Source organism: Plasmodium relictum (genome assembly GCF_900005765.1).
Source record: "Plasmodium relictum strain SGS1 genome assembly, contig: PRELSG_00_v1_146, whole genome shotgun sequence".
In the NCBI taxonomy this organism is placed as follows: domain Eukaryota; phylum Apicomplexa; class Aconoidasida; order Haemosporida; family Plasmodiidae; genus Plasmodium; species Plasmodium relictum.
Window position 1 is genome coordinate 3,780 of NW_021628826.1, and position 16,449 is coordinate 20,228.

The following is a 16,449-nucleotide window of genomic DNA, read 5'->3' on the forward strand; positions in this document are numbered from 1 at the left end:
AGAGAAATGTTATCTAAGAAATGATTTATCAAAAAATTGCATTTAGAGAAAATGTTTATTATTTAAAAAAATTTAATTAGTTAATAAAAGGACTTATTATTTATTGCATTTTTTCAAAAAGAAAAATGGAATGTTATAAACTAAATTTAAGAGTTTATATATATATATAACATTTTATATATAAATATACAAAATGATGAGGCAAATATATTCGAATTATATGTAAAAACCATTTTAAAAAATAGTTTTTTCGTTATTAGTAAATAAAAGATATTATTAAACTATTATGAAATAATAGGCAGTAAATTGTACGTAAAATTGAAAATTAGTCATCTAAATTCTCTAATTAGTGAATAAATTGTATCGAAAAGTAACATTAAACGAATAAATTTTGTTTTATAAACGTTAGGTATGAGAGGAAAATATGTATATTAAAATGTACATACTATAGTGTATAAATCTAAAGAAATATGTATAAGAATAATATTTTTTTTTTATAATTTTCTGTGGAATTTCACTCTGTGTGATCTATATTATTTGGTGTTTAGCAAAAATATGTAGTGATGTATATGATATTAGCTTATCAGTGTATATGTGATTTATCAATTATCTGTTTAATGACTTTGCTAGATTATTAAACAAACAAATTAATAAAGAACATGTATAATTAAATATACTGATTTTTAGAGTACTAATTAATAAAAGATATTATTAAACTTTTGTAATACATTAAGTTAGTTTACTCGTCATGAAAAAATAAATTAACCATTCAATGATTTTAGTTATAAAAAAAAGAAAAAAATATATATATAGATATTTTTTTTTTGTTTATTTTTTATTGTTGGGTGATATTTTTGATTTTTGAGAGATTAATTTTTATTTGAAATATAAAAACTAATGTATATAAAAGTGTAATTCTTTATGTCATGCTCGATTTGTAAATTTGGAAATAACATTGAATAACTTAAAGTTTAATTTTTGTTATTTTTTATAACTTAATTTTGTGTGTTTTTAATTAAAAGAATATACTTATTCTTTGTAAATAAAAATACATTTGTAAGAGTAAAAATATGTCTATTAAGCAATACATAATTGCTTAATTCAAATTAAATGTTATATATATATATAATTTACTATATATAATAAAAATAAGTATATATAGATATATATATATATATATACATAAATCAGTATATTTAGTTATACATTCTCTTTATTAATTTGTTTGTTTAATACCCTAGAAAAGCCATTAAGAATGCAATTAATAAACCAGAAGTATATTAAGAATAAAATAAACAAAAAAAAATGTATCTATATATATATATTTTTAACTAGAGCCATTGAATGTCTGATTTGTATTTTCCTAACTAGAAGGCTAATTTTATATATTATAAAAGGTTAATAACATCTTTCATTAACCAATTATCTACTAATTTATAATTCTTCATCATTATAAATTCTATAATAATAATTATTTAATCAAAAGTAATTAATAATATAATTATTAATTAATTTAATTAAAATTAAATTAATTAAAAAAAGTAAAATGTAATCATTAACAAATATAATGAAACAAAACATATATAATACTGTTAAGAAAAATAATAAAACATATATATATAGCTATAAGATAATATATTTTTGTAGATTGTTAAAGTATTTCCTTGTATATGGTTTGTTCATATTTAGCTCTTTACCTTACATTGTATTATCAATTCAGGTATTTGAAAAGGCTAATAATATTTTTATTGGTTGACAAGCATTTAATAAATCATCTTATTCAAAAAAATATTTTTTTACTTTATTCTTTTTTTTTTTTATAAAAAAAAAAAATGCATATAGATAATATACATGTAATCCCAAATAATAAGCCTTGCAAATTAAGAGAGTTTAAGTTTGTACGTAAAACTTACACATCTATAAAAGTTACTATTTATTTTTATTAACCAGTTTGTAATGATATAATTTTAAAAAATTTTAGATATAAAATGAATACATTTAATAATGTCTATTATTGTTGATTATTATATATGTAAATAAATATCTTTAATTGAATCATTATGGATTATAAATTTTTTTTGTTTCATTTATTACACCTTCATCATCTATGATAAATTAAAAAAAAAAGACAAATAAGAAATATTATATTTCTCTAATTTTTTTTGATATATTTTTAAAATATTATATTGGTAGGTAGTAGTACATGTATTGAATAGAATTTATCATCTAAATGTTCCTTAAGAATTTTCAAATTCAAAGATTGATTACATTATTTAATTTTTTACTTATACATAAAGGTAAAATACTTATTATATTGTTTTTTTTTTTTAATATTTACTGTTTTTTGTATTTAAGATAAAAAAAGAAAGAAAAGAAAAAAATAGTAATAATAAATAAATATGTATATGAAATAATAAAATTCCTGTTATAATTTAGTTGTAATTATACATATAAAATTAATATGAATAGAAATTCAAGGGAATTTGAAAGAAATATGTAATTTAGTTAGTGAAGTATTAGCCTTTTTCAACATATAAGCTTATGACATTAAGGAGAATAAATAATATTGACTGATGAAATGATAGGCAGGATGAAGCAACTATTAAGATAGTTTTTCCATCTATCTAATTAGTGTATTTATTTATTCCTAAAAAAAAAAAAATACATACGCTTTTTTTATTAGAATTTATCCTTTTAATTCCTGGCATTATTTTTTTGTATTTTTTTTTTTTTGGGGAGGGGGGATTCGTAAAAATTTACTGAAGATGGTTTGAATGATTGAATGTAAGTTGAATAATTTTACTATGAAATAAAATATTTTGTTTTGAAATAAAATATTTTGTTTCTAATAGCATGAATTACGAGTAAAAAATTATAACAGTAATAAAAACTTTAAATTGTTTTTATGAATTATATATATATCAAAAAGAATGAAATAGAGGAATATATATATATATATATTTGTTAAGGGTAAAATTTTTTTAATATTGTTTAAAGTACTTATTTTATGTTATGTTCATGCTGTATGTTAAAGCAAGAATAATTAAATAAGGACTAATTAGACTTATGAGTTCATTATAAAAGCTATGAGTTAACAATATATTAAATCATAATAAAAATTAATTCTAAAAGAAGAAGTTAAAACAACCTTTCATTTCCTTTCTATAAAATCTTATAACTAAAAGTTTTAAAAAAAAAAGATGTAAATATATTTAATTAAAATCAGTTGAAATTATCATATAAAATTATAGATTTTTTATCATCAGAATAAAAGAGTGTCAATTACTTTTGTAAAAGATTAAAAAAAATAATCTTTATTTCCTTAAAAAAATCTTTTTCATTATTTATTTTAACATGAATAATAATAATAAAAAAAATGAATCGTAATTTCTCTTTTGTTGAACTTAATTAAATGTAATTTTTTCAAATACTTAAAACATTTAAATTTCTTTTACATTATAATTTTTCTTAGATATTAAATAAAATTTCTCTAAGGATAATAAAAGGAAAAAAATCATTAAATCTATTAAATTAAAAATGCAAATAAAAGATAATAATAAATTAAAGATAAGAAAATATTTTAAAAATTTTTCATTTATATTTTGTTCATCTTAGAACTTCTACAAAAAGCATATATATTAGTATGATTAATATTGAATTGTCTAATGAAATTTAATCTTATAATCTTAAATATTGAATACTACATAAGAATTATCACATTTTTTTTTTAATAATTTCTTTTAAAAGAAAGTATACCAATATTTAAAAAATAATAATTCTTAAAAATATTTCTGTGATTTCTAAATAAGAATTTAAAAAAAATAAAATAATTTATTAGTGACAACAATTATTAGCGAAAAATTCTTTAAAACATTTTAAAATATATTTTAAAAATAAAAAGAATTTAAAAAAGATAAAATAAAAGGAAATCATAATAGAGTCAATTTATATTATTCTCATAACTGTTTTATTTGAATTTTATAGTTAAATAATGTTTTTAATATCGATTCTTTTAAGTTATTAATATAAATGATAATGTTGCTAATATATTTAAAATAATTGCTGGCAAATATGTGATTATATATTTGTTTTGTACTTGTATTTTAATATTGATAGAAAGAGTATTTTTAAAATATATTTATATACTAATTTTAACTTTTATTATATTGTTTTATTTTCTTTCTTTTTTTTTTTTATATGTACCCTTCTTTATTTTACTTTTATTTTTTCAAAGGCTAGAAATAAAACAAAATATTATCATTTATTTTTTCATATATAATATAAGTATAATATAAAAAATGTTATAAAAACATGATGTTATATTCTTTTTGTATTTCTATTTTTTTTAAAATCATTTACAACTTTATTACAATTATCTAAGATGTAAAAAACCTTCTTTTTTCCTTATTGTTAAATAATCCATTTATTTAAAAAGTATAAATATGTCATTTTATTTAGTGAAATTATTATAACGTTTTTAATAAATTGTAAGAGAATAATTCAAAGTTTAGGTAAAGATACGGTAAATAAAAATATATATTAACTTGTTTATATATAACTTAAGAATATTAAATAAAATTCTCTGGATTTGCAAAGTCTACATTTCGAGCACATATATTTTCTTTTATGTACGTAATATTTTTTTTTACACAAAAAAAAAAATAATTTTCTTTTGGAGAGTTGCTATATTTTTTTTTACCAATAAGAAAAAATATGAATAAAAATGTCTTGGTAGATATGATAAAAATATAAATAGAGAATATTTTTATTAAAATGATATATTTATATTTATTTAAAATGTTTATTACAAGTTATATATGTACTATGTGCAAAATCTTTCATATTTTTAAAAAATTAAAAATTAAAAATTAAAATGTCTTAAATTTTGAATTGATAATAATAGAATTATTTTTGATAACAGACATAATGGATATTCCTCTACAAGCTCTTAATTTCTTTCAACACTTTACAAAAATATTTAAAGAGGAAAATAATATATCAAGGTACTAAAATTATATATAGAATATTATAAAAAAATGAATAGAATATTAAATTCATTTTTTTTTTTTATAATTATTAGTATATTCACTTTTCAATTTTTATATATTTAAATTGAGAATGTATTAATTTTTTTCTCTATTATATTATTTCATCAATTATTGTTTTGACTTTTTATTATTTAACTTTTAACATTTTTTATATTTTTAAATTTATTGTTAAGACATTCGAAAATTATTTTATTATAATAGATTTTTTTTATTAATATTTAGTAGAATTTTACTAATGTATGAATACATAAAAATAAAAAAATGTTTGATAAGTATTTGTCAATATTATTTCCCTTGTGTAATTGCATAAAATAAAAAAGTTCAATTTTGTGAGTAAATCATTTAAGAAAAACCTCTGCATTTTAAGTGCATAACATTAGCAAAAATGTTCTCAATAAAACATAATAAAAGAATTTTATTTTAATATAAAAACTTAAAATATATATAATATATAAAAATAAATTTTTTTTTTTTTGGAATTTTTTTGAGGTTTAATGAATTTTCATAGAAAGAAATAAATTTTTATCATTTATGTGAACAAAAATTTTTAATAAAAGGTAATGTTTTATATTATAATACTTTTTAAATATTGAATATTTAAATTTTTAATTAAATTTTTAAGTTTTATTAAACTGTTTTAACTTTCGATAGATTAAATATTTTTTTACGAGCAATAAAAATACTGAAAGAATATATTTTTATTTTTAGGATTTTAATAGTTTTATGAAAAATTTACTTATTTTATATTATATAATTGTTCAGAAATTTAAAAATTATTTATAATAAGTATTGAACAATAAATAAAATTAGTAGAGTATATTTCTTTCTATATGCTCTTTATTAATTTGATTGCTTAATGCTCCAAATAAATCATTGAACAGTCAATAAATCGAGCACTAAAGAAGTTTAGTAAAATTATATGATTAATTATAAAAAAAATAAAAATTTTTTTTTGCCTTTTTTGTTTTGTTACATGTGTTATAGTAATGAGAGTAACTCCCTAAAAAAATAATTATTTTTTTTTTTTTGATTGAAGAGAATGAAATATTTTCGTAGAGCTTTTATTGACAAATCGTATTAATTTTTAAATAATAAAGACTGAATTCTGAATTAAAAAGAAAAATAAAAAGAATTATGTTCTCATTAATATTTAATTTTTATGTACTTATAAGGCACTATTAATAACTATAAATAAAATTTATTATTTTTATATTCTTTGTTCTAATTAAATAGTTTTTACATAATCATTAATTTTAATGAGGGTTTAAATTTTTAATGAAAGTAAATGTATATTTTTATTAAAATAAATAAATCCCTCTAAAATAATAAATTTTCATCTAGTAAACTATAAAGTTTATGTATTAATAATATGAATATATTTTTACAATAATTAAAATTATTAGAAATATCTCCATATGCTATCAATTTTTATGTTCAATACTCTAGAAGAGTTATTCAACGGCCAATTCATAAATTAATTTGCAATAAAGGAAAGAAATTAAAAACATACATAAGCAGAATCCTATTATATTAATAATTACATTTATAATGGATCAAGATATAGAAAAGCCAAATTTTAAAATTTTCAATGAAATAAATAATTTAGGTAACTCTTAGAAGTTTATAACCAGGGAAGAAGATGATGCAAATAAAATGATAATGCCTGAAGGATTATCAAAAGTTAGAGAAATAATTTTTGTGGGTTATCTTAGATGGTTCGAGAAATTTTAAGAAAACGCATTTATGTTGAATTGGTCCAAAGCTGAAGGAGGTATTTTAGTTAAAGAATAATTACCTTCTTATTTTAGTAATTTGGTATTAGTTATATAGGATAAAGAAATAATAGAGATTTTACAGCTACAGGTTAAAATGACATGATTCATACTCAGGGATGCAGAAGAAAAGCACAATATATTCTCTAGTATTACAAATATTGACATATAAATAGCATATTGAAAGCTATAAGTTTGCTTATATATGAATGCAAATGTGTGCTATGAGATGTTTATGTTTTGAAAAATGTAATTGTTTAGATGAACTAGATCATTAGAAAGATTTTAAAGAAAAATATTCATTATATATGAGAGAAGTTATTCCATTAAACAAACCCAAAGATACGGGATATTGTAAAGACATGAACTTAAAAAGAAATTTAGAAAAAATTATTATTAATATGAATGTTACTAACGATTTCATAATACAAGCTATTGAAAAAAAGAATGAGATAAAAATAAGAAATTATAATATCAGGTTGTATACTAAATGCTATTGTTATGGAGAGGTCATTTAAAGAAAGATGGTGTGTATCGCAAGAAAAAATATGATAATTGTAATATGATAGATCATTTGTTATATATGTGTCAAAATAAGGTATTGAGAAACAAAGAAGACGAAATTAAAGGTATAATAACATATAAAATATATGATATTAATATTAAAATGTCCAGGAATGAAAGGAATTTAAAAAGGAATAGAGTTAATGCAAAAATATTTGGGTAAGTAAAAAGTGTATTTAGAAAAACAAAAAGATAGAGCAAGTTAAAGATATAAAGAAAATAAACCAAAAGAAAGTGATAAAAATTTCACTAAGAAGAGAAACAAAATTAATATACAAAAGGAAAAAATAAGAAAGAGTTCAAAAATAACAAAAATTAAGAAAAATCAGATGAAAATGAATTACCTATTAATAAAATTGAGAGTATTGAATGTGATAAAATATTTGGAATAAAAAAAAACAAATAGTTGAAATAAATGGAAAGAAAGTAGATATTTTATTAGACATGGTAGCATAATTCTGCACAACACCATACTCTTCAGCAAAAGAATAAAATATAGAACTTGACTTGAAAATTCCACCAATTGCAGTCCATGGAATATTTGATGGTGATAAGGTAAGAAGATTTAAAAAGATCGTGATAAAAATGATATCCAACAAAAGAAAGATTAGAACAACAGCCGCTATAGTTAATGAAAATAAACCATTTGTATTACTTAGTGGTGTGATAATTAATTTATTCGGATATTCTATTGAGAATAACGAAAATCATATATATGTCATGGAAGTTAAACCTGGAAAAGTTGAAAAAAAGATGGAAAAATAAGATCAAGAAATTATTTGGAACTCCATTGATAAAACTGATATAATTGATCAAAAAGACTAAGAGAAAATTAAAAGAATTAGAAGAAAATTCTAAACTTTAGGAAAATAAAAATATAGAATTTTCATATAAATATAAAGTTTCTATTAAAGTGAAAATAAATCTTTGTTGTTATAACCCTAAACCATTAGTAGAGAAATTTTGACAGTATTGCGTTAGAGAATGGATAAAATGCTACGATTAAAGGTTATAAGCCATTAATGCAGAATGGGCTTCATCAATTGTAATGATTCGGAAGAAAGATGATCGATGAAGAATCATCTTATATTGTGTTACTTAAGCATATTTATATTAGATGATTTATTTGTTATTTCACACATGAAACATATATTTCAAATATTTCATGGTACTAAATGGCTTTCAAAAATAGATTTTTAAAATAGTTTTTGGAACACTGTTTTAGAAGATAGTAAATAAAATATATGTTTTATAGCTTCCAAATGTACAACCTTCGTATTTAACTTATTACTATTTGGATTAAAAACAGGTACTACATAATTTCAAAACATAATAGAAAATATTCGTATGGAGTCAATCAAAGGAAATTACTTAGGTTTTTATATTGGTGATATCATTGTTTTCACAAAAACTATAATTAAGCATTATAGAGTGTTAAAGAGAGTATGTAAATTTATTATAGACCATAATCTTGAAATAAATGTAGAAATATGTGAGCTTTTCAAAAGATATACGACTTATTTGAGACATATAATAGATCACAAAGGAACTATACTCTCATTAGATAAAATAAAAACCATTATTGAAGTAAAACGACTTAAATCAAAGAAACAAGTAGTATTATTTTTAGGAATTGCTTATTATTATAGAAATTATATAAAGAACTGTGCATAATGAACTTCTAAATTAGCTTTTTTATTAGATAAAAAGAAAATATTTTAGTAAAAAGAAGAATAATTACTAATATTTTAACAGATTAAAGAAAAGATCGCTGAAATAATTTCTATGCCATTCTCTGAAAGAGGAAAAACCATATAATATTTATACTGGAGCACTAGGTTAAGATGTAGGAACTATGTTAGCTCAAAATATATAACTTTATTAATAATACTAAATTTCTTCATTAAACATATAAGAAATTAAGTGATGTTCAACGAAAATAGAGTGAAATTGAATTGAAACGATTTGCAATAGTCGTAGCTTGTGAACATAAGATTATTATATTAAAGGATCTAAAACATTAATTAAAACATATTGTAAAAATATAGTTGGAATTGATCCAATTAATAATAGAATATTATATAGTTGGAAATTGAGATTGTCTGAATTTGATTTAGAATTTGAGCATATTGAAGTACAAAATGGTTTATCTGATTGGATTATTAAATCAATATGTGATGACAATGATTTTCCAAATTATATAACATTGTAATGTAGTAAATCTCATAAAGAATATGAAGATATATATAATATTCCATCTTGTCAATAAATTGCTGACAAAGCACGGAAAAATGAGCTCCAGGTTCACTATAGAACAAGATGATTATATATACTAGGAAAATATAGAAATTATTTAATGTGTGGGTTTCGTAGTAGTAAATTGCAAAAAATTGTGGAGTGAATAAAACGTTAAAGAAAATTCAGAAACACTTATGGTGTCCTAAAATTATCAAAGAAATTGAAGATTATGTTTCAAATTGTTTAATATGTCAGACAATGCATAATAAAAAATTTAAATCTGATGTAAATCAGACATTACCAAAACCTAATATATTTGATATGGTATCACTAGATATTATAGGATTCAGAACATAGAAAGGAAAATAATACTTTATTCATGTGGAAATTTGCCATTATTTATTTTTTATTTTAACAAATGTAACAAATAGAACCCCTATTATTATGAATGTAATAAATAGTATAAGAAATATATGGATCCATATATTTGGAGGTCCAAGAAGCATTTTAACAGATCGAGGCTCGATTTGTATGAGAATTTCAGGATTATATTACTAATGAATTATGAATAAAATTATACAATATCATCGCATATTATCCTCAAGGAAATGGTATAAATGAAAATTTTCACAAAAGTCTCTATTATATAAGTAAAGCATTATATGAGAAAGGGGATCTACCTTTCGAAGTAGTAAAAGACTCAGTGTTGATATATAATGATACATATCATGTGCTATGGAAGAAACACCATATTTTTCAATGTTTTAAATCAATTAAGAATTCTCAGATTTTCCAAATATATTAACCGAAAATTGTTAGGAAATGAGAATCATTTATCTAAGCTATCTACAGAAAAATGAACATGGAGATATAATTAAAACTAAGGAAAAATCCCTCATTAAGAATAAAGATATTAGTATTGGAGATATTTCTTATAAATTATTTGAATACGAGAGGAATCAAATAAATATTATAGTGGATATGAACAATATAAAGCACATTAGTCTACCCCTCATAAAGTAATTAATGTTGAAAATAGGAATTTGAAAACAATACGTATTTATTATAGAGGTAAGGAAATGAATATTCCTCAAATGAAAGTTAAAATACTAATAAGACGAAGGAGATATATAAATGCAGTTGAAAAAAATTATACAGGTAACTAACAAGAATAAAAGAAAGCCAAAATATATACATGCATTGAATATTACAGGTTGCTTTTATATATATGGGCGAATTAATAATTCTCATTATGAAAATATGAATACTAAGAATGGAAAGATCAGTGATGAAATATCGAAAGGACTTATAAAATAAAGAAAACAATATTTAAGAAACTCTCATTACTTCCTCTATGTGATGTATGATTAATAAAAGATATTATTAATCTTTATAAAATAATAGTTAATTGTTCATATGGGAAATGGAGAGTTAGGCATGCGTTCGCTAGTTTAAAAAAAAAAAAATGAACATTTTTTTTTTTTTTGTGTGTGCATTGTTTTCGTTAAATTTATTTTTATCTATTTGAAAAAGGAAGATAATTATTTTTTTTTTTTTTGAAATATTGAAAAAGGTTTAATAAAATGTTTTTGTTAATTTTCGTTACCAAATAGAAATAATTTTTAAACAGTAAAAATTTAATTCGAAGTTTAAAGGAAAAACAAAAAGGATTCTATTTTTATTAATATTTAATTTTTATGCATTTTCGAAATATTGTTAATAACTATAATTGAAATTTATTATTTTATTTTTTTTTATTTTTTGTTTTAATTAAATAGTTTTTACATAATTATTAATTTTAATGAGGATTTAAATTTTCAATAAAAGTAAAGATGTATTTTTTATTAAAGTAAATAAATACCTCTGAAACAATAATTGCTCATTTTTGTAAATTATATGTATAAAATTTATGTATTAAGATCATAAATATATTTTTATAATAAAATCATTAGAGACATTTCCACATGCTTTTTAATAATTTGTCTGTTCATTTCTCTGGAAAAGTCATTGAATAGCCATTTAATAAATCATATATCGGTATTTTTTATACCTAATTTATAGCAGAAACGTATTTCTCTGTATATTTTTTTAAAATGTACATTTGTAAATGTTTATAGTAAAGCTTTAAAAATCTGTAAATTTAAAGAGTAGATTCATATATATTACTTCATATTTAATATGTTCTATTTTTACGAGATTCATTAAAAAACTGTGAATCAGGTAGAAACAAAAATAGTACAATTTGCATTATTAATTATGAAAATGATCAATGCCTATAAAAATATCCTAAAAAAAATATAAAGATTTAGGAAAAATATATGTAGAAAATAAAACAGTACTATTAAAGTTTTATAACAATGATGCAATAGTCCTTAAATCTTAAAAATATATAAAAATAAAATTAAAATAAATATACTAGGATAATTATAATGCTTGTATTTCTTTTTTGTGTCCTATGTAAATATATATATTTACAAAAAAACAATAAATAAAAATAAAAAACTATTTAAATTTCAATATAAATTTAAAGTGTTCATAAATTGTTGATTTAACATGATTAAAAAAAAAAATAACTTTTTTTTCTTTAATCCTTTCTTAATATATCATTTTGAAATGAAGCTTTTTTTATATAAAGAAAATAGTTTTTAATAAAATGATGAGTCTCTCTAATAGAATTGTTAACTGGAAATATATATAATTAGAAAATTAAAATATAGAAAAGAATAATATGATAGTAATAAATTTCACTTTTTCTTAATTTTTAGTTTTTTGGAATTTTTTTAATAAAAAAGTTTTATTTTTTTTGTTTTTTGTTTCTTTTAAAAAAACAACACACATCTAAGACTTTTTTACGTGTTAATTATTTATCTTCTTTTTTTAAATAATATATATATATAAATTATAATATTTCCTAGTATAAAAGATACTATAAGAAAAATTCTAAAAATATTTTTAAATCTCAAAGGTTCAACAATTAATTCTTTTTTATTATGTTTCTATTCATTTACCTTTTATAAATAATAAATATATATGGTTTATTATAATGATTTATATGGTTAAAATATATTATGAGTAACAATATATTAAAATAAAAACATTGCTTTGAGTACTTTTTCTGAAATTTTGCATAAGTATCCAAAATAAAAAAATGAAAACATAATATTTTTTGTTATTTTATGTGTATAAAGTAAAGAAATTTAATTATATACATTATTGCTTTTGCAAAATTAACTAAATATTCATAAATTTATGACTTTTATTTTACAATTTATGAAAATTTAAATCTGATTTTATACTGATCGTTATAATTGCTAGATTTTTAATTTTTGTATTTATTCTTATATGTTTTCTCTTTTTTTAATTTATTATATTATAATAAACATTTTTCAATTTATTTATTATTTAATTGAAGCTAAATTTATTTGGAGTTAATTTCACAGTATTTATTTAAATTTATAATATTTTAATTTTACAAACATAATTTGATTATAGAATTATAAATGAAATAAAAATTTTGATTTTATAAACTATTTTAAAAATAATTTTTTCATATACTATTGATTAATTAATTCATTTTTCAACGACTTTTGCAAACTATTGAAAAATCAAGTAATGTATGTATAAAGTAATTTGTATTAATTTTATTTATTTTTAAAGTTTCCTATAATAAATAATGTATTGTATGATACTTAATTTATATACAGACATATATATATATATATATATATATATATATATATATATATATATATATATATATATATATATATATATAAATATCAATATATCTATTAAAATATAAATAAAAATGTATAATTTTTCAATGTTTATATTATTTCTAAAACAATTATTAATTAATGAAAGCCCAAATTCATTTCAATAAAAATTCTCAAAAAGACATTTAAAAAAAAAAAATAGATATTTATTTATTCAAAAAAAAAAGTATCACTACCGTTACATTTATTATTCCTATCACAAAATGACAAAAAAATGAAAACTTTTTAATATACAACTTTATTGCATGTACTATTTTTTAATGGCCAAATATTTCGTATATTTATTTTTTTACCAGATATATCGATTATGTATGTATATTTTACTATAATTCTTTCTAATGAAATTATCTTATTTTTTAAAATACTACGTAAACATAACACAAGTATATTTCTTCAATAAACTCTTAAATTTAATATATAACATTCTATCTTCTATTCAAGAAAGGAAATAAATCCCTCGATTATTTATGTAAAATTTTTAATTTGCTGTGCGCATGCAAGTTAAAAATAAAATAAAATAGTATAAAGAAAAATATGAATTTTTTTTCCTTAGATCATGGTTTATAAACAGAAATATTTACAATTATATTAATAGTTATAATTATACTTTTTATGTAAATAAATTAAAAGAATATGCTTCTGTATATATAAATATATATATATATATTATAAACTATTTTTTTTAACTCAACAAAGAAATAATTATATTGTAGTATCAAAAATTATAAACTATATATAATTATTTTCATAAAATAAAAGCATATTAGTGTTATGCGAATAAGCATATACTCATTGTTGATTTTTGAAATTTACTTTCAATAGAAAATCATAATTTTACATTTATTTATTCACTAAATTAAAGGTTTAGGAAGTATTTTTATATTTGCCATTAATATATGAATAATATATATATATATATCATATTAATTTGCTTAAAACTAGTTCTTGTGAGTTCACAAATGAATGATCCGGTAAAACAAGAAGATATGGCATGCGGGGGAGATCCATCTTTTGAAGAATGCAAGTTAGCTAGTAATGTAGAACTTGAAATAACATTAAGATATTTATATAAATTAAAGGAAGAAAGCAATGATGAAGCTAAAAAAGAAGCTGTAGTTAATTATGATGCTATAGTAAAAGAAATTGCTAACTTTGAAAAGCAGTGCAAATATAAAGTACGAGAAGCGATGCTATATACAATGTCATTCAGAATAAGTAGTCGCCTTAGTGATTATATTTTTGATGAGCCATTGACAGATGAATATTGCTTAAAATTAAAGGAAATTTTTAATATGGAGGAAAAAATATTTCAAAAAGTTTTTTTGGAAGTACTAGAAAAAGATGATGTTAGAGAAAGAAAAAAAATAATTGACAATGTAAATTTGATAAAAAGTTATCTTAGAGAAAAGGAAAAATCTATGGGTATTACATTATCCGAACAAAAATTACAAAATGCAGCATTGAGAATAGGTGGTTTCATATGTGATTTGATTTCTTTAACTATAGTACCTTCCAAAAACTTTCCTATAGAACCTGATGATGACAATCCACCCTCATAATCAAATTTTTATGAGTAATTATAAATTTTTTAAATAATTTTTAATTTTGAAAAATTATTCTATTAATACTAAAAGTTTTTCCACAATTTTGTTATTGACTCTACCCTAATTGGGTAATGATAATTGAGGCGATAAAAAATTAAGTTACCTGAATAAATACATTTTTGCCGTTAACTGATATAAGGTTTATCATAAAAAATAAACAAATAAAAATCATTTTTAAATTCAAATATTAAGTAATATAATCGATTATATTATAATTATTATTATAAATTGTGTCTATTAGAAAAATCTATATTAAGTTTTTGAATATTCTATAATTATATTATTTTCATATTTAAAAGAAAAATAAAATGAAATAAAATAAAATATTACATAAATGATTTGTATCTTAAGCCCAATGATTCTTTTTTATTATTAGAAATTAAAAAAAAATGTATAGTGTTTTTTTATTTTTGAAAAAATCGTTTTATATAATGAATTTTATATTTTTATTACTTTATAGCATATAAAATTTCTGTGTTATATATTAACTAATACATGAAAACCTACCTTTTAACATTAAATTATAAGATCTAAAGCATTTAGCATAAAAACATGAAAAATTTATAAAATAATAATGGAAATTCTAATGAAAAATTATATTATCGAATAATATACTTTTTAGATTTGAATAATAAGTAATTTATATATATGTGTAATAATGAAACTTTATTTAAATAAGTGCGTATATGATTTATTAATTATTCACTTAAAGACTTTTGTATTGAATAATTACATTAAAATGCATATAGAGGGACCCCTTTATTAGCTTTATTCATGATGAAATTACTTATTAAAGATAATATATTAGTTAATAAAGAAAATTATAGATCTTTTTTAAATGCCTAATGTAATTTTATAAAATTATAAAGCTAATTTTGAATAACATCATTAATTTTTTTTTTTTTTTTGGATTTGATATAATTTAAAAAAATGGAATTAAGTTTATTTTATGTTCAAAAAGTAATTAATAAATCATTCTCTTTTTATAAAAACAAGCATTCAATAAAACTTTGCCTACACGCAAAACATTGAAATAAATGATAGAAACGAAATTATTTTTTTTTAATTTTTTATTTAAAAATTATGATTATTTTAATTTTTAAGAAAAATGTAATTTTCTTTAAGAGAGGAGAGGCGTGGAACGTGCAAAACATTTTTTTTTTATAAAAATTTATAAAATTTTTATAAACATAAATATAAAATCTTAAAATGACTGCTGTTTTAATAGTGGTATAATCTAATAGGTGTTATATATATTATAGTAACTAATTTTCTAAAAATTCAGTGAAATTACTTTACATACTCCTTATTAATTTGTTTATTCAACACTTGGTTAGTTTACTGTTCAATAACTTTGTTAGAGTATTGGTCAATAAAATATTTTTTAACCTTTTTTAAATTAATAGTTCATATGGAAAATATCAAGTTAACCATGTATTCTCTATTT

The 16,449-nt window shown here is 19.2% G+C and overlaps 1 protein-coding gene across 1 annotated transcript, besides 2 other annotated features; it reads left to right on the plus strand.

Annotated features, from left to right (window-relative positions):
- Positions 1 to 7,304: 7,304 nt before the first annotated feature.
- Positions 7,305 to 9,661: a repeat region.
- Positions 9,662 to 9,667: 6 nt separating this feature from the next.
- Positions 9,668 to 10,806: a repeat region.
- Positions 10,807 to 14,357: 3,551 nt separating this feature from the next.
- Positions 14,358 to 14,957, plus strand: PRELSG_0014900 (gamete antigen 27/25, putative; the record flags this gene model as incomplete). Its single annotated transcript, XM_028677767.1, has 1 exon — positions 14,358 to 14,957. One exon carries the CDS (start codon positions 14,358 to 14,360, stop codon positions 14,955 to 14,957), a length of 600 nt encoding a protein of 199 aa, XP_028531350.1.
- Between the last annotated feature and the right edge of the window lie 1,492 nt (positions 14,958 to 16,449).